Here is a 24,843-nt window from a genome sequence, read left to right as displayed (position 1 = left end):
CTACAGATGACGGACATTAACCACATGGCTGCTAGGCGTTTTCCCGTCCTGCGCTAAAAAATCTAAAACACCATAAATCAAGACGAGCTGGCCTTGTAATCCGCGCACGGCAGGTAAGCGCCATGACGAGCCCAGCTCGTCATTAGCTTCGAAGGGGTTAAAGATTAATATTTTAAAAACGGATGCTACTGTCGGACACAAAATGTACAACATTTAATGAGAAAACATGCATACATTTTGAAGACATCTCAAGACTAAAAATATGCATCATCAAAGTAATGTAAAATGTGGGAAAGGGAGTTAAATAAGAATGTTTTTTAATAATGTATAGTGTAGTACTGTTTCAACCATTACAAATTTAACATCTTCCACTTTACCAAAGATTCATCAATCTCCTCATCTGAGCCATCATCATCACTGTCCTCGTCATCTTCTCTAACTCTTCCATAGCCTAAAAGAAAAATCTAAGTGAGATTTAAATGTATGGAAGCCCACAACGTTAAATGTAAAATAAATACAAAAAACATAGCTTGGTGTCAACTAAATTAAATGTTTACTTCAGGTTACATAAAATCTCTCAGATAATTCGACCACAGGGGAGAATCGAAAGTGGGGTGGGGGTGGTGCACACAGTAGGAGAATCCAACAGACCAGACAAAGCTTGAGCAACTAAATCATTCATCACCTATGCTTGAATGCTTTGAAGATCAAAAAGAAAACTAGAGACCAGATTTTTGAAGTACGGTGTAACTTGGGCAATGTCATTTTAGGGACAAGAACGTTCCTTTCACAGATGGATTCAGAATAAAGCAAATCAACTTAAATATAGTAAAATTGCATAGAAAAATCTGCTATAAATAAAGGCGAAAATATATAACACAATAACAACTCGCACAATAAATATTTTTAATGAAGCTACCGATTCACTGGAGGACAAGTTACTTAGCTTCAGTAACACCTTATCTGGTAGAAAAATGATCTAGCCGCTTATTCCTTACCTGTGAACTCCCATGTCTCAGGATGGATCCGTAAGATTTTAGATAGCAGTACCCCTGACGCTGATAGATGGCGTTGATCGACACCGCATGACTTCGTAAGCAGCGGGTTAGTCTTGACCATTTAGTCTATATAGGCGCCACCCAGCCACGCTGACGTCAGTGCTTTTCATGACTTTCCACACCAGAAGCACAGAGCCATTAAGTGACTGACCATGGCGTGCTAAAAAAAAAAACTAGGGTCCTGAAGGGAAACCGCCTGACACTAAAAACTAATCCGCAGTGTAGGGAGGATGGGTGAGTGGGTCGGTAAGGATAAGGCGTTACTGAAGGTAAGTAAGTTGTCCATCTGATAGAGACATCTAGCCGCATATTACTTACCTGTGAACAGATACACAAGCAATACCTAGCACTAGCCTTCCCTTGAGGGATGGTGAGAAGGCTTTCAGTGCCAATCGGATCGCACAAAGCTCCAACAAATTGATGTGGAGCCCAGCATCCGTCGGAGATCAGTGTCCTCTGATCTCCACTTCTCTTAGAAGGCAGCCCCATCCCATAAGTGACGTGTGTCTCACTACTGTGAGATCTGGTTGGGGAAGGGAGAGGGGAAGCCGCTGACCCAATCACGGTTCGTATTTCACCACTGCAGGTCTTTTGCAGTTACCTCTGAGATATGTATTTGTTGGAGAGACACCCCTGAAGCTGCTCCAACTATAACTTCAGGTCCCACTGCAGGGGCTGCATCTGCCTACAGGCAGGTGTCACAAGTAGAATGCAGGACGGCCGTGAGGCCCAGCAGTCTCAGAGTCCGTTTCAGTGAAATGCAGGATAGAGGATGAAACGTTGGTATCATACCCTGATAACCTGGACTTGCAGTTCGGGAGGATAGCCCCGAAACTGCAGCGAGCCCAGAATTACTCTGATGAAAGGGAGTGTGAGTGGGAGTCAGGTGTAACATCAGAACGTTGATAGTGAACCCCTGCAAATACAAGAGGTCTGCCATAGTCTGGAGGTGGGAGACTACAGCCTGGGGTGAGCCTGCCTTTAACAGCCAGGAAGGACTAGCACCCCTGATCACCTCAGATAAGATGCAACCACTACATTCATCTTGGGGAGGCCAAAAGGGACAACAGAGTAACAAAAGTGCTTGAATAACACCGTGAAGTGCAGATAACGCTTGTGGGCAAGCAGGACGGGAATGTGGAACTATGCGTCCTGCAGGTCCAACACTACCATCCAGTCTCCTGGATCCAGGGCAGACAGAACCTGAGGAAGAAACAGAGCGCAGGTTGAGGACAGGGCAAGGCCTCCATCCTTCCTGTGCAACAGGAAGTGGCAGGAATAGCAAACATGAACCTAATTCTGGCATCAACACTCTCTCTCTTTTGCTCCTTTGACTTAAAGAGCCATCACTTTGTGGCGAAGGGATATGTGGTCCTGCATCAGTCTGTCATAAGTGGGTGGCATGAAGGGAGGGGTAGGCTGGAAGGAGAGAGTAACCCTTTCAGACAATCTACAAAACCAGTCTGTGCGGTGTTATGGACTGCCAGAGGGACAGGTGAGGGAGAATCTTGGTGCCCATGATAAACGGGCAGACTAGGAGGGTTTGGAAGCTGCAGGGGGTGGAGTGGACAGGACTAACCAGACAGCTGGCTACATGACCCACAGGGCTAGTAGGAACTGTGAGAAAGTGCCATCTTTCTTGCATTGGTATGCCCCCACTTTTTTCTATACTGCTGATGTGCTTTGACTGAGTGTGCCCTGCGGTCCTGCCAACCAGGTACCCATGGCCTGTGTTCCTTCCCTAAACCGGTGTTGAAACTAAAACCCAATTGGCATCCCTGGCCCCCTGTCAGCCCCTAGTAAAGGGTACCCTAGGTACCCAGGGCATGTTGACAAGAGAAGACCCCTACGGGCTGCAGCACTTATTGTGCGACCCTTAAGGGACCTGTACCCTGGCATCCACACACTGCCTTTGCAGGCTGAGTGCGTAAGTACAGAACTAAACAAAAAGAGTCAACATGACCCACATCCCTGTGTGCCATGCCCACAAACCCACTGCCCTGGCATACATCAGTCACCCCTATAGTTGGGTGCCCTATGCCAGTGGTGTGGGCACAGGTGCATGAGCCCTGTGCCCCTACATTACCCAGGGCCATTCCTGAACACCAAGTGCAGTGATGCCATTAAGAGTATATGGTGCTGGGAGGTCGACATTATGAACTCCACAACACCATAATGGCTATACTGAAGACTGCCAAGTTTGGTATCAAACTTCTCAGCACATTAAATCCACACTGATGCGAGTGTGGGTTTAATGAAAAATGCACCACAGAGGGCATCTTAGAGATGCCCCCTGAAACCTAACCACAATCCACCTCTGGACTGAGAGGCTGCCACACAGCAGACATGTTGCTGGGCCCCTGGGTGGAGAGCCCCCCCGCTCTCCTGGGCCTGCAACAATGCACATCCTGGGCGAGGTGCTAGGTCTCCTCCCCCAGGATGGGCAGGGGGAAACTTCAAAGGCCTGCCACCTGTGAGCTTCTCCAGACCATTTGCTGTACCCAGCAACTGGCCCCCACCAGTCCTGACCCCCACTCTGGCGGGAAGACTGCCGGGAAAAACTACTTCAGGAAGGGGGGTGTGCCAGCCTGTGCCAACCCCAACCCTCAGGTGGGGGAGACTAGGTGAAGCATGACCCCGGGCCCAGGCCATCTTGAAGATGGGGAGCCCTGACCAATCACAGCTAGGCTCCTGCCCCTTCCCACAGGAGAGGAGCAGGCTAGGGGGTGTACCCACCCCAGGACAGGGACCTATTGGTCCATGCCCTTGCCTGACCTGTAACGCCCCTAAGGGAAATGCTACTTACCAGTATGCATTTGTTCTTGGCATGTAGAGCTGCAGATTTCTACACTTTGCATTAGATCGGCACCCGGTGTTGGGCTCGGATTATTGCAGGTTGTTGTCTTGGAAGAAGTCTTTGTAGTCACGAGATAGGCGACTCCTCCCTTGGATGATAATGTGCATGGGCATCGGCTCCATCCTTAGATTGTTTTTTGCCTTGATGGTAAATGATGGACTTAGTAGAAAGAAAGAAAGGATGTCCATGCGTGTATATCTAATTAAGATAAAACTGGAACAGATACAGGTCCCGGGGAGGCGGGAGGGCTTGTAGAAATCTGCAGCTCTACATGCGAAGGACAGATGCATACTGGTAAGTAGCATTTTCCGTTCGAGGCATATGAGCTGCAGATTCTACAGCAGTGTCTTCCCTAGCAGTGGTCCCCTGTATCCGTTGCAGTACTTTGAAAAATAGTTTTGAGGACAGATTGGCCTACTGCACGTCAACACAATAGTGTTTAGTGAAGGTGTGTGTTGTGGACCATGTTGCTGCCTTGCAGATGTCTACTAGAAGAATTTTCCCTAAGAAAGCCATGGAGGCTCCTAGTTTGTGTGTGGAGTGCGCTCTAGGAGGGACTGTTAATGTGCATTTTGCCTTGTGATAGCATATTTGTATACATTTAACAATCCACCTTGCAATTCATCATTTAGAAATGGGGTTGCCTTTATGTGGTGGAGGGAAAGTTACAAATAGTTGCTTTGTTTTGCGAAAGGATTTTGTCCTATCAATGTAATGGAGAAGCGCTCTTTTGACATCTAGTGTGTGTAGAGCTCTCTCTGCTACAGAGTCTGGGTTTTGAAAAAACACTGGTAACTCTACAGATTGGTTTAGATGAAAAGGAGTAATTACTTTAGGAAGGAATTTAGGATTAGTCCTCAGAACCACTTTGTTACGGTGTAATTGTAAGAATGGTTCTTGTATAGTGAAAGCTTGTATCTCACTAACTCTTCTAAGAGAGGTAATAGCAATGAGGAAAGCTGTTTTCCATGTGAGAAATTGCAGTTCACATTTGTGTAAAGGTTCAAAAGTGGGTCCCATGAGCCTGGTAAGAACAATGTTTAGGTTCCACACTGGAGAGGGTGGTAACCTAGGAGGAATAATTATTTTTAATCCTTCCATAAAAGCTTTTATTGCTGGTACTCTAAACAACAACATATGTTGCATATAGATGAATATGCCAGATTACATCTTTGTAAATGGAGAAGGTAACAGATAATATTTTGGATGGAAGCATCCAAAGGATCAATTTGATTATTAGTGCAGTAAATGGCAAATCCTTTCCATTTAGCAGCATAGCAAGCTCTAGTAGTAGGTCTTCTGGCTTCTTTAATGATATTCATACAGTCTGGGGGCAGGTTAAGGTAACCAAACTCTAAGACTTCATGAGCCAGATCGCCATATTCAGTTGACTTGGATCTGGATGCCTGATTTCTCCATGGTTCTGCTTTAGCATGGATGGTGTTATCTGATTGTGAACTCCTGGAAGGTGTTCTGCAAGCAGATTTATCTTTTGTGGAATGGCCCATCTCCAAATGTTTTGTGCGAGCTGGGACAGCTGCAGGGAATGTGTGCCTCCTTGTTTTTGTATGTAGTACTTGGCTGTCATGTTGCCCGTCCGGATTAAGACAGCTTTGTTCCGTATGTGCACTTGAAAGGACTTTAGAGTTCGGAAAATTGCCAGCAACTCTAGCTGATTGATGTGAAGCACCTTTTGTTGAGCAGTCCATCTTCCCTGAGTTGTGTGGTGGAGCAGATGTGCTCCCCATCCTGTCAGGGATCCGTCCGTTGTCAGTACTATCTATGAAACTGGCTGCAGGAACGGCCGCCCTCGGGACAAGTTTTTGGTGTTCCACCACTGCAGAGAGCGATGTGTGTGGCTGCCAACCAACACCAGGTCTGTTAGCTGTCCTTGTGCCTGATTCCACTGATGTGCTAGACATTCCTGTATTGGGCTCATTTGCAGTCTTGCATATGGTACAATAAAAATGCAAGATGCCATCATGCCTATTAATTGCATGAACACTCTGGCTGGGAGGGAGTGTTGGTTATGAAACCTTGTAACTAAGGCTTGAATGCTCTGTATCCTAGCTGGACTGGGGTACGCTAGAGCTGTATTGGTGTTTATGGTAGCCCCTAGGTATTGATGTACATGAGAGAGCTGGAGATGTGACGGTGTAGTGGATTGTAAACCCCAAGACATGCAGTGTTTGAATTGTTTAGGATGTGTGTTGGACATACTGATTGAATGACTTGGCCGTTATGAGCCAATCGTCTAAGTATGGGAAGATGTGGATATGTTGTCTTCTTAGATGTGCTGCTACTACTGCTAGGCACTTTGTAAACACTTGTGGTGCAGTTGTGACCCCGAATGGAAGAACTTTGAACTGATAGTGTTGTCCTTCTAGTACAAATCTGAGATACTTCCTGTGAGAAGAATGTATGGGAATGTGGAAGTAGGCATCCTTGAGGTCTAATGTGGTTAGGAAATCGCCTTGTTGTAACAATGGGAGCACTTGTAAAGTGATCATGTGAAAATGATCTGATTGTATATACAGATTGAGAGGCCTTAGGTCTAGAATTGGTCTTAGTGTTCCGTCCTTTTTGGGTATTAGGAAATAGAGTGAGTAAACCCCTGTTCCTTGATGTTTTAACGGAACTAGCTCTTGCATCTTTTTGCAGCAAGGAGAGAACTTGTTGGAGCAGCGTTAGATGTTCTGTGGACATTGAATGCTGTGTGCTTGGTATATGTGGAGGGTTAGATGTAAGCTCTAGGCAGTAACCATACTGGATAATTTGTCTTACCCACTTGTCTGTTGTGATGGAATTCCCGACAGGTTCGAACTGTGTTAATCTAGCCCCTACAGGAGTGGTATGCTTTTGGGGGAACTGAAGGAAGTTATTGTTATTACCTCTGTAACCTCCTCTAAAATATCCTCTATTGGAGGATGTTTGCGTATTGTTTTTAAGGGAAGTTGAATTGCCTCCTCCAGTTTGTTTGGAGCCTCCGCTATAAAATGAGCGACGAAAGGATCATCTTGGTTGAGTGGACTGCAAAGCTCCCATAGATTTTGCAGTATCAGTGTCTTTTTTCATTTTTTTCAAGTGCTACGTCCACCTCTGGACCAAATATTTGTTGTTGGTTGAATGGTTAATTTTAGATGGTTGTTTGCACCTCTTGCTTAAAACCCTGAAATGCGTAGCCACGCATGTTTTCTAAGGAGGACGCTAGTGTTTATTGCTCTAGATGCAGTGTCTGCTACATCAAGAGCGCACTTGATTGAGGCATTTGAAATAAGCTTACCCTCCTGTATAAGGTCATTTGCCTGTGCCGTATATTGGTCAGGTAGATGTTGTAAAAGGGTTTAATTGGTCATAATGAGCCCTGTTGTATCTTGCGAGGAGGGCTTGTGTGTTAGCTATAAGCCATGTATTGCTAGCTTGTGCAGCTATCCTTTTGCCTGAAGCTGCTATTATTTTTGATTCCTTATCAGGAGGTGGTGCCTCACCTGATGTCTGTGAATTTGCTCTTTTTCTAGCGTTTGACACGACTAGGGAATCTAAGAGTAACTGACCTTTAATGTAAGCAGGATCCCCAGGAGCGGATCTGTACTTTTTTTCTATTCTTGGGTTTATGATCCTAGCTCTTACAGGATCTTTAAACACTTCTGGGGAATGCTTAATGACCCCTTTAATCATGGGTAATATTTGAACAGATTTTTGTGATTGCTCAAAAGTGTCTAACAAAAAATCTTCCTTTGCCTCATCTAAGTGCATTGTTACATTATGATAGGTGGCAGCCCTATTAATTAGATGTCCAAACCCAATATTATCTTCAGGAGGAGATGGTTTGGATGGATATGTATGTGGGTCAGGGATATCTGGTACATCTTGTGGGTTTGGATATTCCCAGTCTGGTATATCAGTAGGGTAAGGAAAGGGTTCATCTGGCTCTCCCCCATCCCCTTTGTTATACTCATCTTCATTCTGAGGAGGTGTTTGTGGAGGTGAAGATTGAGGTGGAGAATTTTGTGGTGAACGAGCAGGTGAAATTTGAGGTGAGGTGTTAAAAGGAATAGAAGGTGAAAAAGGAAGTACAGGAGAAGAAGGGTGCTTAGGTGATGTGGCAGAGTCTTTCTTCTTGACAGGCGCTGGAGTTGAAGGTGCTGTATCTATCTTCCTCTTCCTATGTGGCATAGTGGAAACATGTCCTGTTTCTGGAACTATGTATATCCTTTTTTGCAAAGGATCAGGTCTAAAAAGCTCATCTTGAGAAATTGCTTTCGGCTGCAATTGTTTCGGCTCTGGGCCTGGTTTCTGCTTGTCTCTAGTCTGAGGAGTTGTTGTATAGTCCTTTGGCGTACTTTTCAGCACCAAAGGTATTGTTTTCGGAGTCAAGGTCTGGTTTGAGGGCATGGAGGCATTGGAAGATGGCTTTGTAAGTTTGGGCATCGAAGATTTTAGGGTGGAAGCAGGTTTCATTGGTTTCGATGCCATCTTGTCTTTAGGAGTCAACGGTTTCGGAGTATTTTTCAGAACCGGGACCTCTTTCGATTTCGGTGCCGAGGGAGCTGGTAGTATCGGCACGTGCGGTTTACTCGGTATGGAGCTACCAGAAGGCTTTAATATTTTCTTCGGAGCCAGGCTCGATGGCGGGGCTTTCGAAGTAATGTCTCGGTCTCGACTGGGCCCCGAAGGCGGAGTTTTGAGCTTAGCCTTTGGTTTAGCGGTTGGGACTGGGGTAGGGACAGTAGTACTCATGCGTTGACCGGATGGTATGGAGTCATGGGAGTCGTCTGCCTCAGATACAATATTGAGATCATCGGAATCTTCCTCTGGGACACATGGACCATCATCGAAGATATCCACCGGTTCCGGAGCTGATCTTTGCATGTCACGTTAACGGGTCCTCTGATCTCGAATGGTCTTCTTGGATTGAAAGGACGCACAAGCTGTGCAGCTCGACTTGTCGTGTTCAGGTGATAAACACAGGTTATACACCTCGTGATGGTCGCAGTGTGGAAATTTTGCTCAACACAATGGGCATTTTTTGAATGGTGTCCTTTCCATGAGTTGTAGGCCTCACTACGTGTGTAGGCCAAACAGGCCGCGTCGACGACCGGAATCAAAGTGATGAAGTCGAGTCTATGTATATTGATGTTAAAGTTTGATTTTAGAAAGTTCGTTTTTCGAACCGGAGCTGAAAAGTTGCATCCAAACCCAGGCGGAAAAAAACAATCTAAGGATGGAGCCGATGCCCATGCGCTCCATCGTCCAAGGGAGGAGTCACCTATCTGGTGACTACAAAGACTTCTTCCAAGAGAACAACAACATGCAATCATCCGAGCCCAACACCAGGTGGCGATCTAAAGCAAAGTGTAGAATATGCAGCTCATATGCCTCGAACATTCAGTATTTAAAGGCTCCTTGAACCTTCCTTCCTCAGATCGCGGTAAGAGCAGAAGAAAGAAAATCAAGAGGAAGAAGACCCGCCGTGCACCTGCTAACAGGACAACACCAACTGACTTGGTCCCAGCCCTACTGGCCTGTCGATCCTGAAACCTGTACCTGCCTAATCCAGGCGACTCCTGCAGACAGCAACCTTGGGACACCCAGAGGACCTGCCTGCCTTGACCCTCTTAACGACTGGGAATCCCATCAGCAGAGGCTCTGCTGCAACAACACCCCTGGTGCCAGCCAGGAAGCTCCAGACCAGCCCACTCTGCACCCGTCGAGCCCGGCCGTACATGAGTGATCCAAGACCACGAGGACATCCCCCCCCCGGCGACTGGGACCCGAAGTCCAGTGCCTAAGGACCCTCCTCGAAGAGCCAGACGACGTCTGCAGACTCAGAATCAGGGGCCCCTCCAACCGCGACCAGCTGAGGGTAAGCTTTCCCGACTCCAAAAGACACCCCTGCACCCGGCGCCCTTCAGCTCCCTGTGCCTTCCTTTGGGGTACTTACCTGTGCTCCAAGATCCCAACTTACCTCTCGAAGTGGTGGTCGCCCCTGAAGAGTCTCCGTCCCCGAGCCTGCAGCCTTTGTTCATTTTATACCTTTCCCGTTGAATAACATTGAGCGCCCGACGGTTCAAAAGCCCCCTCCACCCAGCCGCCCGAGTACCGCTGGCTGTGCAACCTTTGCCCTATCCTACTTCCCCATTTGCTCTGAACAAGTGACCAGGAGCTCAGCTCCCACACCCGCGTGGCCTGCTAGCCAGCAGCCACCAACCGGAGGTCCCCTGCCCCTCATTGGATAACATTTGGCCTAAGGAGTAATTTCTTACCTGTAACTCCAGTTCTGTAGTAGGGGTATCTCTGTTATAGTCATTATCTATTGAATAGTCCCGCTCATGTGCGGGGACCCCAGACCAATCAAAAATAATCTCTTAAGCGGTCTTCTTTGCAGTACTGCATAGACACTTAAGAGAGAAATAAAGACAAATAATGCAGCCTATACATGCAAGGCTACACTGTCCAGTACTTCAACTAGAAATGCAAGGATATTCCACCAATATCACACTTATCCCTGTCTGCCAGGTTTCACCATGGAGAACACTTCCCCCTTCACCAAATCCTTGGAATGATAGAGAGGAAGGACAGGACAGACAAGCCCCCATAGGCTGCCATTATGTGGCTTAAAAAGGGATACCTTGCCTTTAAGGAAACTTTCCAGAACTCTCCTGGTATCCCAGAAGGCACAGCAACTCCCTCCACTTTCAGTTCTTTTTGGAGGTGTATCAGCTAGACCTGTAGCATTCATCATTACATCTCTTTCTCCACCGGGGAGGAGGGCGGGCGTTTATGACTATAACAGAGATACCCCTACTACAGAACTGGAGTTACAGGTAAGAAACTACTCCTTCTGAAGTAGGGGATCTCTGGGTATAGTCATAATCGGATGTATGACGTTAAAACGCATACTTTTACCACGCATACCATTACAACGCAATTTTTACAACAATGGACCCTTTACAACGCATGACATTACATCGCAGATACTATTACAACGCATACCATTACAACGTAAGTATAGGTAAGTATATTATTTTTAAATAGTATAATATGTTTAAAAAATAATATTTAATTATTTGTATTTATTAAATACATTTTTAATTAATGTCATTGTAATTTTATAATTAAATATATATATACTTTTTTAAATAAAAATAAAATTACTAAAATAAATTTATTTAAGTATATTTTTAAAACTGAACCCTTAAAATACCCCTGTACCCCAGAACCCAAACCCAGCCCTAAAACCTAAAAATACCCCTGTACCCCAAAACCAGTCCTAAAACCTAAAAATACCCCTGTACCTCAAAACCCAAACCCAGCCCTAAAACCTAAAAATACCCCTGTACCCCAAAACCCAAACCCAGCCCTAAAACCTAAAAATACCCCTGTACCCCTAAACCCAGCCCCAGCCCCAAAACCTAAAAATACCCCTAAACCCAAACCCAGCCCCAGCCCTAAAACCTAAAAATACCCCTAAAACCAAACCCAGCCCTAAAACCTAAAAATACCCCTTTACCCCAAAACCCAAACTCAGCCCTGAAACCTAAAAATACCCCTGTACCCCAAAACCCAAACCCAGCCCTAAAACCTAAAAATACCCCTGTACCCCAAAACCCAAACCCAGCCCTAAAACCACCCCTGTACCCCAAACCCAGTCCTGAAACCTAAAAATACCCCTGAACCCCAAAACCCAGCCCTAAAACCTAAAAATACCCCTGTACCCCAAAACCCAAACCTAAAACCTAAAAATACCCCTGTACCCCAAAACCCAAACCCAGCCCTAAAACCTAAAAATACCCCTGTACCCCAAAACCCAAACCCAGCCCTAAAACCTGAAAATACCCCTGTACCCCCAAACCCAGCCCTGAAACCTAAAAATACCCCTGTACCCCAAAACCCAAACCTAGCCCTAAAACCTAAAAATACCCCTGTACCCTTAAACCCCAGCCCTAAAACCTAAAAATACCTCTGTACCCCAAAATCCAAACCCAGCCCTAAAACCTAAAAATACCCCTGTACCCCAAACCCCAAACCCAGTCCTAAAACCTAAAAATACCCCTGTACTCCTAAACCCAAACCCAGCCCTAAAATCTAAAAATACCCCTGTACCCCAAACCCAAACCCATAAACCTAAAAATACCCCTGCACCCCAAAACCCAACCCTAAAACCTAAAAATACCCCTGTACCCCAAAGCCCAAACCCAGCCCTGAACCCTAAAAAAACATACTATATATAAAATTACTTAAATTAATTAAATTAATATATTTTAAATTTAAAAAAGGTAAAATAAAATGATATACTTACCTATACTTACGTTGTAATGACATGCGTTGTAATAGTATCTACGATGTAATGACATGCGTTGTAAAGGTATGCGTTGTAAAGGGTCCTGCGTTGTAATGGTATGCGTGGTAACAGTATGCGTGCTAAAAGTTGCGTTGTAACAGTAACATACCGTCAATCTAGTGAATAGAATGGCAAGCCCATCCAAAAAGAACCCGGCGGTGGAGAAAAAAGACATCACCCTTATTATGCGAACAGATTTCGCAGCGAAGCCTGTCCGACCTGAGCATCTGCCCTGGCATTAGAGTCCAGACAGTAATGCTTAGCAAAGGTATGGACCGACTTCCCAGTGGCAGCCTTGCAGATCTCTGCAATGGTAACATTACGAAGCAAAGCAGTTGTGGCCGCTTTGCCCTAGGTGGAATGAGCCTTAGGCTTACCTCCTAAGGTCTTATTCACGTTCTGATAAAGCTGGATACACGACACAATCCACCTAGAGATAGATTGCTTCGAAGTAGCCAGACCAGTCCTTACCAACCCATATTTGACAAACAATTGGACGTCCTGCGAATGTCTTTGGTTTTATCCAGATAGAATTTCAACACCCTTCTAACATCCAGGGAATGAAGAGACCTTTCCGCTGGAGTGGAAGGATTCTGGAAAAAAGTTGGTAAAGTTATAGTCTAATTAACATGAAAATCAGAAATCACCTTGAGAAGGAACTTAGGGTGAGTAACCATAACAACCTTAGCAGCATGAAACACAGCATAAGGTTCTTGGCAACATAACGCCTGAATCTCATTCACCCTGCTGTCCGATTTAATGGTCACGAGGAACGCCGCCTTCCAAGACAGGTGCTGCAGCGAAGCCTTGTGAATAGGCTCGAACGGTTCCTTCATCAGCCTGGACAGCACCACATTCAGTTCCCATGCAGGCGAAGGAAGCCGAACAGGAGGGAACACCTTCTTCAATCCTTTCAAAAAATCCTTAATCACCGGGATCTGGAAGAAGGACGTCTGCGAAGGGCATTTTCTGTAAGCAGTCAATGCAGCCAGATGAACCTTAATGGAATGGAAATTAAGGCCAGACTGAGCCAGATGCAGAAGGTATGGAAGGATGACATCCTCCTTGCAGGTCGTAGGATCATATTTCTTAGACATGCACCAGATGCAGAATCTCTTCCATTTGTAAGCCTAAGAGGTCCTACTAGACGGCCTCTTAGCCTCCTTCAATATGTCCATGCAATCCTCAGGAAGATTTAAGTGGCCATATTGCACTCTCTCAGGAGCCATGCCGCCAAACTAAACGACGAGAGGTTGGGGTGCACCATCTGCCCCCTGAACTTCATGAGAAGGTCCGGCCGACACGGCAGACGCCGATGAGGCAGGATAGAGCGATGAAGCAGGTCCGTGAACCACCACTGCCTGGGCCCTTCCGGAGCAATGAGGATCATCCGTGCCCGGGACTGGGCCAGCTTGATGAGCACCCCTAGAATCAGGGGAATGGGTGGAAAAGCGTACAGAAAGCTGTTCGACCAGTTGATCCAAAACGCGTTCCCCAGAGTCCCCGGTTGGTAATACCTCGAGGCGAAGTCGCGGCATTCGCTGTTTTTGGCGGTGGCGAACACATCCACATCTGGAGTGCCCCGCACGGCGAAGAGGACTTCGAGCACCTCGTCGTTTATGACCCACTCGTGGTTTTCTTGCAGCAACCTGCTGAGGGCGTCCGCCTGAACATTCTGTACACCGGGCAGATGAGTCGCCGTTATGGTCAGTCCTCTGGCTAGCAGCCAGTGCTAGATCGCCTGCGCCTCCTGTGACAGTGTGCGCGATTGAGCCCCCCTGCTTGTTGAGGTAATACATTGTGGTCGTATCGCCCGTCTGTACAAGCAAGGAGCTGGTCTGGAAGGACGCAAGAAAGGCCTTCAGTGCCAAGTGAACAGCTCTGAGTTCCAAGAAATTGATGTGATACGTGGACTCTGCCGGAGACCACAGTCCTTGGATCTGCAGATTGTCTGAATTCGCTCTCCAGCCCTGGAGAGAATGCGCTCCCCAGCCCAGGAGAGACACATCCGTCACAATAGTCAGAGTCGGGATATCCTTGTGGAAAGGAACCCCTCTGTGTAGATTCTCTGCCGAGCACCACCATCTCAGGGGCTGTTGGGCGTGAAGAGACAACTGAATCCGGTCGTCCCAACACCCTCTTTCCTCTGGTCCCACTGGTCCTCCAAACATTCCTGTTGCGGTCTCATGTGTAGGCGAGCCTGTGGAGTAAGGAAGATATAAGAGGCCATCGATCCCAGTAAAGAAGACACCGTCCTCACTGTTGTAGATGGAGCAGCTATGAGAGCCTGAGCCTTCCGAAGGATGGATTAGCGTCTCTCCTCCAAAGGAGACACTTGCCGACAACGCATTGATGGAGGCTCCCAAGTATTGCAGGCACTGCACAGGAATCGGGACAGACTTGGACAGATTTATGAGCAACCCCAGGCGGTTCAGCAAGACGGCCGTCCTGTTGAAATTCAACTGCGCTTCCTGGACGGTGGAGGCTTTGATCAAGCAATCATCCAGGTACGGGTAGACGAACACCTTGTTCTTTCTCAGGTGCGCCACTACCACAGCCATGCTTTTGAAAAAGTCCTGGGCGCAGACTTCAGTCCAGACGGTAGTACGGTGTACTGATAGTGATTGGTGCGGACTAGGAAGCGCAGGAACTTCCGATGTTTCCGTGCAATGGGTACATTGAAGTACGCATCTCGCAGATCTATCGCGCACAGCCAGTCTCCCCTCTGCAGCTGAGGATAGATCTGGTGCAAAGACAGCATGCAAAACTTTTCCCTGCGATCCACTCGTTTGCTTGTCGCAAATCCAGAATGGGCCTGAACTCGTTCTTGTCCTTCTATACTAGGAAGAAGCGTGGGTAAAGACCCTTTCCCCTTTGAGACATAGGGACGTCTTCTATTGCCCTTTTTCTTAACAGGATATCGGCCTCCGCCTGGAGCTCGCGCAGTTGGAACTTCGAGCCAACCGGTGGAATTGCTGGAGGCGGGCTAGTGAAGCAAAGACTGTATCCATTGCAAACAATATTCAGCACCCACTTGTCCTGAGTAATGTTTCTCCACTCTGCCAGGTAACGTTGAATGCTTCCCCCCCCACTGGAGCAGGTAACGGATGAAGGGGAAATAACAGCTCATGGCCTAGACCTAGCCGGGCCTTTGGTCGCGGATGAAGCCTGCTGACCACCACGGCCCTTCTGGCGCTTTTGGAACGGGCGCCGCTGGTACTGCTGCTGTTGTTGTCCAGCCTGGCGACCTTGCCCTCTACCTTGCACCCCGTACCGTCTCTGGAACGAGCGGGAGGTCTTCTTCTGTTCCTCGTCTGCATGTTTTCCAAACAGGGTCTCCCCAGAGAAGGGTAGATTGGCCACCCTCTGCTGCGCCTCAGGCTTCAAGGACGTCAGACGCAGCCAGGCGTGGCGCCTCAGGTTGACCCCATAGCTGTATCCGTGCGCTGCTGGGAGGGAGGAATCCGCAGCCAAACTGATCAGCTGGTTGGAGACCATCAGTCCTTCATTAATGATTTCTTGGAAATCTTCCCTATCCTCCTTGGGAAGACGTTCCACGAACCGTGTTAGGGACAAACACAGAGGGACCAATCATAACGTCCCAACAAGGCTGAGGCACTCGCGGCCTTCATAGACGTGGATGCCGTCCCGCAGACCTTCCTGCCTGCCGAATCCGTCCAGCGGTTCTCCTAGTCAGGAGGCACTGTCGATGACGGGCTGGTGGCGTCTTGCTTCCTCGCCGCCGTCACAATCACAGAATCCGGCGAAGGGTCCAAGTGAAGAAACGCAGGGTCCGAGTCATGAGCCCGATACTTCTTTTGCAGCCTGGAAGGCGCTGATTTAGTAACCGCAGGGGTGAGGAAGAGCTCCATGGCGGGTTCCACCAGCCCTGGCACCAAAGGGCGAGACAACTGCTTCTTGTGCAGGGTCTCGAAAATGACATAAGTTAAGGGCGTGAGCGTAGTGAGCGTGATGGGCAGCTTAGCCGCTCCTTGCAGCAACACCTCCTGGAAGGAGACAATGTCGTTTATCGGGGACACCCTCATCCGAGGGGAGTCTGACATGGTCGGCGAGTAGTCCCTGGCACTGGACGAATCCGTGTGGCGGGATCTAGATATGTCCCTCCTATGGCGCCGTCTGGACCTCGTAGACGAGCGATGGCGACTACTGGACCTATCTCTCCACCTTGAGCGAGACCGCGATCTCCGCGGCCTTGGACGGTCTGCGGGCCGGAAAGGAGGGCGCTGTGGAGGTCGAGCCGGGAACCTAGGTTGTGGAGGCCCCGTAGGCGGCGTCAGCAAATGAGGTAGCGAGACAGACCTCGGCGGAGCCGGTGGAGGAGGGCGGTGAGGAGGAACTGGAGGTGGTGGAGGCGTGGGAGGTTGTGGAGGAGGAGTCGGGGTACTCAGAGCATCCACGACTAAAGGAGGAGGTGTAGGCGATCTCAGTTTGGAGGGCGAATAGACTTGAGAGTACTCCGAGCCCGGAGACTGTCCCACTCTACTTTTCTTCTTCTTCTGACCAGAGGGGGGCGATCTAGAGGCCCTACCCCTCTTGGACGAGCGACGGCGCCACCGCGACCGCGAGCTCGCTGAAGCAGAGGAGTCCGTCCTAGTCCGTCTATGCTTCCTCCTTGACGCTGTGCGTCCTCTCGACGTCTACGAGCGTCTCCTTGACGTCGATGATTGTCATCTCGACGACGACTAGCGTCTGCTCGGCGTCGATGGCCGTCTCTTCGACGTCGATGGTCGGTGCCTCGACGTCGAACGTCTCCTCAACAGCGATCTCCTCGGCGTTGCTGATCTTCGTCTCGACGTCGCTGACTTACGTGTCGACGTCGATGGTGACCGGCGGTGTCACCTCGACGGCGAGTGCCGGCGTCTTGACCCCTCTCAACGTCGACGATAGCTCGACGACGAACCAGTCCTCGACGTCGACCTCGTCTGAGGTCTCAACGTCAGTCCCCTAGACGTCCAACGTAGACGGTGCTTCGACCCAGAGCCCTGGGGAGACGGAAAACAGACTGTGGTCATTCCTTTCGACGCCGACGTCGAGGGTATCTACGTCGACGGAGACCAGTGGCGTTTTCTGGCCTTTTCTTTACTGGGGAGCCCCCCAGAGGCCGACGCACGAGCAGAGGAAGGAGCCCCTTCATGCCCAGACCCACCTTGTCCTTGCTGCCTTCTCAGCTCCAAGCCTTGGAGCCTGGTCTTCTCCACGTCCTTTAGGGTCCTTTTAGAGAACTGCAGACAGATATCACACTCCTCAGGAACATGAGAAGAAGGCAGGCACAGGATGCACACACTGTGAGAATCCGATTTTGCCTTTTTCCTGGAAGACATTTATCAAATAATGCAGGCATATTTGATAAAATAGCAGCCAAAACACCAGAGAAACTTCACTAAAGATGAGACAAGGCAAACACACGTCAAGTGAATACACTCTAACACTTTAAAAGTGCACAAATAGTAGGAAAAAAAGGGAGAGCTCAATGCACCAGGGTCCTGCTAGCAGGAAAAAAACTGAAAGTGGAGGGAGTTGCTGTGCATTCTGGGATACCAGGAGAGTTCTGGAAAGTTTCCTTAAAAGGCACGGTATCCCTTTTTAAGCCACATAATGGCAGCCTATGGGGGCTTGTCTGTCCTGCCCTTCCTCTCTATCATTCCAAGGCTTTGGTGAAGGGGGAAGTGTTCTCCATGGTGAAACCTGGCAGACAGGGCTAAGCGTGATATTGGTGGAATATCCTTGCATTTCTAGTTGAAGTACTGGACAGTGTAGCCGTGCATGTATAGGCTGCATTATTTGTCTTTAGTTATCTATTAAGTGTCTATGCAGTACTGCAAAGAAGACCGCTTAAGAGATTATTTTTGATTGCTCCGGGGTCCCCGCACATGAGCGGGACTATTCACTAGATTATGACTATACACAGAGATCCCCTACTACAGAACTACCTCTGCACCCGGCCGCCCCTGTGCCGCTGAGGGTGAACCAACTGTACCTACCTGACCCTGGGGGACCCCTGAGTCTATGCCCAGAACCCTAACTTCACCAGTCGAGTACTTACCTGGAAACCAGTAACTCACTTACCTGCCATTGGATAACATTGACTGGTTTGACTCGAAAAATCTTTCAAGTGTGAAGTTTTGGAAACTTAAAATATTCATATAAAATCAACCGAAATCCGAATTCCAAAGTACTCACCTGGGATCAGGAGAGAATCCAGTACTGTACCTTGTAGCCCAGTACTGAATCGCAAAAGTAATCCTTACCGGGTTTACTAGTAACCTGTATTTTCTCCATAGGAACCCATTGTCTGCTTTTCTATGAAATTTCTTCTGTCTGCTTTTGAAAACTTGAAATATTCTTTAAAAATCATACGAAATACTGAAACGTAATTACTTATATGTTTTAAGTTGAGACCCCAGTGCTGAACCTAGGAGCCCAGTACTGGATTACAAAAGTAACGAGATCGTACTTTACCTGCAACCTGGATTGTCTTCCATTGGATAATATTGCCAGATTTTCTTTGAAAAGTTTCGAAGTGTGAACTTTTAAAATAGCTTTATATTCCTGAATAATCACTGTAATAACAAACGTTCTTACTAAATTGTTTTCAGCTTAGACCCCAGGACTGAATCTAGGATCCAGTCCTGGAACTGCCAAAGTAATCTACAAAGTAACCCACTGTACTTATATGAGGAAAACCCATTGTGATCAATGCTAAATTGTGTTTAGAATTGTGTTTACAAAGTTTGCCTTTCTGCAAAGTACTCATCTGAGACTTGTTGATTCTAGAAATAAAACTATATCTTTGATATACAAACAATTGGCCAGGAGTTCAGTCTCTGAGTGTGTGAAACCTTTTGCTGACTGAGTGTGTACAACAAATGCTTTACACGGTCCTCTGGTACTGCCTTACTGCTCGACCAAGCTACCACTTTAGAGAGTAAGGTCACAACTGGCTTTAACCTCGGTTATACCTATGGGGCTGGTGGACTCTATACACATTGTACCTTATCTTGGTCCAGTATATATAGAGCCACTTTCTCACAGGAACCGTGTCCATGGCCACTCAGGGGCTGGAAAGCTTGCATGTGCAGTGGCTCTATGGGTAAGGACTCAGTTGCATGCTCCTTCCTTGGCCAAAAAAGGAACAAAAGGAAGATTGAGGGTCAAAGGACCTGGCCGTAGCCCTGCGGTCATAGCGTGACAGCACTGAATAAGAAGACAGGAGCCATCGCAGGGCTTTTCCATGAGTGATGACTGGACAGCCCCAGAACACCCAGTAGTCCTCAATCAGACGTGGTGTCGCAGGGCCATTGCAGAAGAAACAGCTGTGCCTAGTGAGTCAGTGGTGTGTAGTCCACAGGGAAAGATTGACTTCCCTGCATGGCCCCCATCGCCATCACAACCTGGAAGAGAATAGCACAGGCCTCCTCCCGGACAGTTGGCAGAACCAGCGTAATTGTATCTCAAAGGGTGTGGGAATAGGGGCCCAAAAGGCATGCAGTGTTCACTGAACGCAATGCCAGGCTGGTGGAAGTGAACATTTTCTTGACTAAATTGTACAGCCTCTTGGATTCCAGATCTGGCGGACGGTTGAAAATACGTCAGGATTTACATGAGAAGTGGAGGCTTGCACAACAAAGCTCTCCAGGGTAGTGTGTTCCGGGAGAAATTTGGCATCCCCAGGAGCGGGCGGTGGGCAATAGTCCTGTTCACAGGAGCCCCTGTGCTGGGTTTGGACAGTCCGCTGGCTTCATCCAGATCATCACATCACTCCAATGAGTCAGAAGGCTGGAATTCTTCAAGGTCCAGCGACCACTTCCATTCCTCACCGAGTTGTAGCCCATATGAAGAGGGCTCAGGCTCCAAACTGGAAGGTATGGCTCTAGTCAGCATTAGACAACGACCCTCCGGTTCAGTGCCGGACTACGAGAAGAGAGAAGAGAATGTGGCTGGCGCAGTCGGCCTCATGACCAGCGACGGGGAGGGTCAACATTGCAAAACCAGCACCGATCCGGATACACCTGTGGATCTTTTAGGCCTGACAGTTGCCGGAGCCGCCGGCATGGATCCAGTAGGGGCCCATCATGAACCTTCGGTGCCTGAAGGCACACTGGAGGGAATGGGTTGCTCAAATATGAGGTGCATGGCCTCATAAAACTCTTGCATTTGAGTGGGGTGGCTCTGCCTCCCAGAAATGTGGAAAGGGACAAGTCAGCCCAGGTGATGGCTCAACCACGGAGCAAGGTTACAATAGACGCCCTCTCGTCTCATTGGCTGAAAGATTAGGTGAAGTCGAAGAGCGCTTCCATTTCTATTTGTTCTTATGGCTCTAGGACTTATCCGACAGGCTCCTCGACATGGTGTGGGACAACTACTTTGGACTCTGAGACCGTTCCCAGGACCCTCCTCTCGATCAGGACTTAGAGCATTGAGCCGCTAGGAGTTTGAGCAATAATTCCCTCAAGGCCTTCGGATGCACAGCGCGGCAGACCTTCGGGTCATGGTCCCGTTCGAGGCACCATAGGCAAAAAGGGTGCAAGTCCGTCACTGATATCTGCCAGTGATAGGCGCCACAGGGCAACATAGGCCCTTGGCATTGAAAATTGCATTTTTAAACAAAACCCAATAGGCATCTCTGGCCACAGGGCAGCCCGTGGTAAATGGTACCACAGGTACCCAGAGCACTGTGACCAGGGAAGACCTAAGGGCTGCAGCACTTATTGTGCCACCCTTAGAGGCCCTGTACCCTTTACACTCACACACTGTCTTTGCATGCTGCGTGTTTTGCTGCAGAACAAAGTGAAGAGGCGACATGGCACATATCCCTGTGTGCCATGCCTACAACCCACAGCCCTGGCATAGGTCAGTCACCCCTCTAGCTGGGTGCACTATACCAGTTGTCAGGGTACAGGTGCATGAGCAGTGTACCCCTATAGTGTCTAAGCCAAGTCTTAGACATTGTAAGTCTAGTGCTGCCATTAGGAGTATATGGTGCGGGACGGTTATCACGAACTCCACAGCACCATAATGGCTACACTGAAAACTGGGAAGTTTGGTATCAAACCTCTCAGCAAATTAAACCCACACTGATTCCAGTGTGGTATTAAATGAAAGATGCACACAAAGGGCATCTTAGAGATGCCCCTTGAAAAACGACCTATTACTAGTGTCCAGGCTGAGTGGCTGCTTTCAGCTGCCACCACCAGACATATTTCTGGACCCCTGGGTCGAGAGCCTGGTGCTCTCGGTGGCCTAAAACAATGCAAATCCTGGAATGGGGTGCCAAGCCTCCTCCCCCCGGACGGGCAGGGCTCACAAAGGAGATCCTTCAAAGGCTTGCTGCCTTTGTGAGCTTCCCCAGGTCACTTACTGCTTTCAGCAACTGGTGCCCACTGGTTCCGACTCCCACTTTGGGCAGGAGAAACAGCAGGAGAAACAAGTGAGGGAGAGAGATGTGCCTACCTCTGTCAACTCCACCCCTCTGGGGAGGCAAGGTTAAGCACAACTCTCAGTCCCCACCATCTTGCAGATGGGGGGTAGGGGGGGGGACTTTTGGGGGAAGAGGGATTCCCCAAAGAGAAGTACTTTGAATTGATAACCACTCACCATAAAACACAGGTAGCATGAGGGCTGGATGGATAGGGTTGTGGATTAGGGAACCTTGCAGTCTATTGCTGCCTTGCTGCCATGTAGTTGCCTTACTGGAGCAGAGGAATGACCTTCTGTAGCATCACCATATGGAAATGTACCCAAAGAAAAATCAATTGAGAGGACTGAGTTCTAAGATGAGTTTTAGGGGGCCTGCACCACTTTGTCCTGTTGGTGAAGGGGCACTGGCTTGATTGCGCCCTTTTGACGGAGTGATTGGATGTCTTCCTCTAAAAGATTGAGCTGTTTCCTTATGAGAACATGCGTGCAGGGTGGGATGGTGGGTGGGCTGTTAGAATTACGAAGCACAGGCCATGTTAGACCACTTCTAATAGCCACTTATGGGATTTCCTGCCAGCGAGGAAGGAAATCTTTGAGCCATCCCCCAAATGCGGAAGTGGAATGGCTCCTTTGCCCGAACCACGTTTATCCTTGCTCCCGTTATTGTTGATCCTACAGGCCCCTCTGGAGTAGCCTCGAGGTGACTAATGGTGTAGGCCTGTTGTCTTTGATAGGAGGGAGGAGGATCTGGGGAGGTCATCTTGAACCCATCTTGTACTGTTGTCTCCGAAAGGTGCTGTCCGTGTCCTCTTAATTTTTTTTCCAGCACCTGGGCAACCTGCGGACTGTAGAGGTGTTTAGCTTTGAAGGGCAGGTGGAACAGATTAGGTTATACTTTCAGTTTAACTCCAGAGACACAGAGCCATGTGTGGCATCTCACTAGGATGCTAGTGTTAATCTCTCGAGCATGGTGTCAGGGCATCCAGGGCACAGCCGATGGTGGCGATGGAAATGGTTTTCTCTTACACTGCCAACTGCTCATATTGGTCTATACAGTTCAGGGAGGTGCATAATGAGGTTCTGATTCTCCTCCTAATGTGCCCTGTCATATTGGGAGAGTTGGCAATTCTCCAGTATATGATTTTCCACATCACTACCACTATTTTCCAAGCTGCATCTATTTTCTTGCTCGGAGGGGAGCACCTTTTGTGGCCTGGACTTTGTATGCTTTATTGCAGATTGGACCACGAGGGAGTAAGAGGCACATGACCATGTATGTAGTGTTGATCGCTGGGGGAAGGTTTACATTGTTGCTGTCCTTGCTTTCACAGACTCTTTGAAAGTGCCTGTGGTAGATTTGAGTATACGTATGAGGCGGAACGGCACAGTGCGCTTGGTCTTGGATAGCGTCTCCACCAAGTCGTCATTATCTTCATGGAGGACGAGCATATCCACCTTTTTATATATGGGCACCCTTTGTATGACCTCAAGTTTGACACCATAGTAATCAGTAGGCACAGGTTCAGGAGGTGCATCGATGATGTCAGTAGGATGAAGTAGTCTGTCTTCTCCATAAGAGGAATGGGGTGATACCTTTGTTGAGTATGGAAGGGAAGGGAGTTATGTGGCGGTGCTGCAGGTGGTGACGGGGAGAAAAACGTTGAAGAGGACTAATGCTCTTGTGCTTACATATCATGTGCTTGGGAGCTAATGGAGGCTCCAAAGCAAGTTCCTAACTCGAAGGCTAACGTTATCTTCCATGGGAAAGTTTCGATCTATTTTAGGTGCAGCTTTGTGGAAATCTTATCTGTCTGCGGGTGAATAAACAGATGTTTCTGCTGAGCATCCAGCTACTCTTTTAGAGACAGGAAAATGGGCTCCTACGACTCCTCCGAGCCAGATGTGAAAGGTGTTTTTGTGCCGACTGTGCTCTTCAAGTTGATAACATCTGAAGTGGATCTTGGTACCAATGTGGGCTTAAGCGCTGACACGGAAGGGCACCTTGGCTTCAATGGACCAGAGGTGTGTGCAGTATTTTTGAGCTCAATGGTCAAGCAAGGTCTAAGCTGAAAAAGACGTAATTGGCTCCAATGGTTTCGGTCAGTACCGACCAGAGCCAGAAGGAGGTGATCACCCCGAAAGCTGTTTTTTGGTCACTGAGCTCGATGCCCGAGCTACTCGGGGGTAGTGATCTGCCTCGCCTTGAGGTAGGTCATTGTGCTAGCCTGATTTGTGGGTTGGTGCCAACCATACTGACGGCTGAAGTCTTCATCAGTGGCTGTCAGGCACCAGGAGCCTCCTGTTCCTCCTCAGAGTCCGACTCCATGCTGGGTGACCGCTGTAAGGCTGTGCCCCAGACGGGCTGGCTTCTTCACCATCCTCAATGGCATGTTACCTAAATATGTCGGGGGAAGAATCAGACTACTGTCTCTGCAAATTCTTATGTGCCCACCTCCTCTTGAATCAGTAGCGAAGTGCTTTCTTTGATAAAAAGGGGAGGCAGGCTTGTACACGTGGCATGATCGGGGGACAGGCAGAGGTTGCACAACTGGTGGTGGAGGTCCGTCCACAGGAATTTCAAGTGGCACTGGAGGCAGTACTGTAGACAGTAGTGGAATGGCATCCTTTCCATTACTGTGCGTGCATTCTCCGAAGCCAAGTCCCCATGGTGAGTGGCGCCAAGCCCCAAGGAGCAGCAGGGGACCTGGCAATTTGGTGTCAATCGAAGATTGACTTCTGTGGAATGAGGTCTGGAAAACTGTGCTGAATGGAGTTTCTTCTGCTGATGCCGAAAACAGGTTAGGTCTAATGGAACGCATAGCAAGTTGACGAACAGAGCCCAATTGGTACACCTCCAAACACGATGGCAGAAAAATAATCAATATACGATGGAGTTGATGCCCATGCACATTGCCAGCTAAGAGAGCAGTCAGTGTACCTCATTAGTCAAAAGCCTTTGAGAAAATAAACTGCTTGCAATCGTCTGAGCCCAACACTAGATGGCAGAAGAGCATAGACCATGTGAGTCTACAGTATCACATGGTACAAACACATTATTACTGTTAAATATTATTCACATTGATCAAATATCTCAAGTTTAGAGTTTGTGCCTCACCCATGTGTAACATTATTAACTAGGCGACTTT

At 48.3% G+C, this 24,843-nt stretch overlaps 1 protein-coding gene across 15 annotated transcripts in view; it reads right to left on the bottom strand.

Annotated features, from left to right (window-relative positions):
- Window positions 1-24,843, bottom strand: part of TRIP12 (thyroid hormone receptor interactor 12) — a 1,206,981-nt gene that overhangs the window by 272,840 nt on the left and 909,298 nt on the right. For all 15 annotated transcript variants that reach the window (XM_086944059.1, XM_086944047.1, XM_086944048.1 and 12 more), the window contains one exon: window positions 378-451. In XM_086944059.1, the coding sequence (XP_086800185.1) occupies window positions 378-451 (74 nt within the window). The remainder of the gene's footprint in view (window positions 1-377; window positions 452-24,843) is intronic.

Source organism: Lissotriton vulgaris, chromosome 11 (genome assembly GCF_964263255.1).
Source record: "Lissotriton vulgaris chromosome 11, aLisVul1.2, whole genome shotgun sequence".
In the NCBI taxonomy this organism is placed as follows: domain Eukaryota; kingdom Metazoa; phylum Chordata; class Amphibia; order Caudata; family Salamandridae; genus Lissotriton; species Lissotriton vulgaris.
Note: the sequence above shows the minus strand (reverse complement) of the source record. Positions and strands in the feature narration are given on the sequence as shown.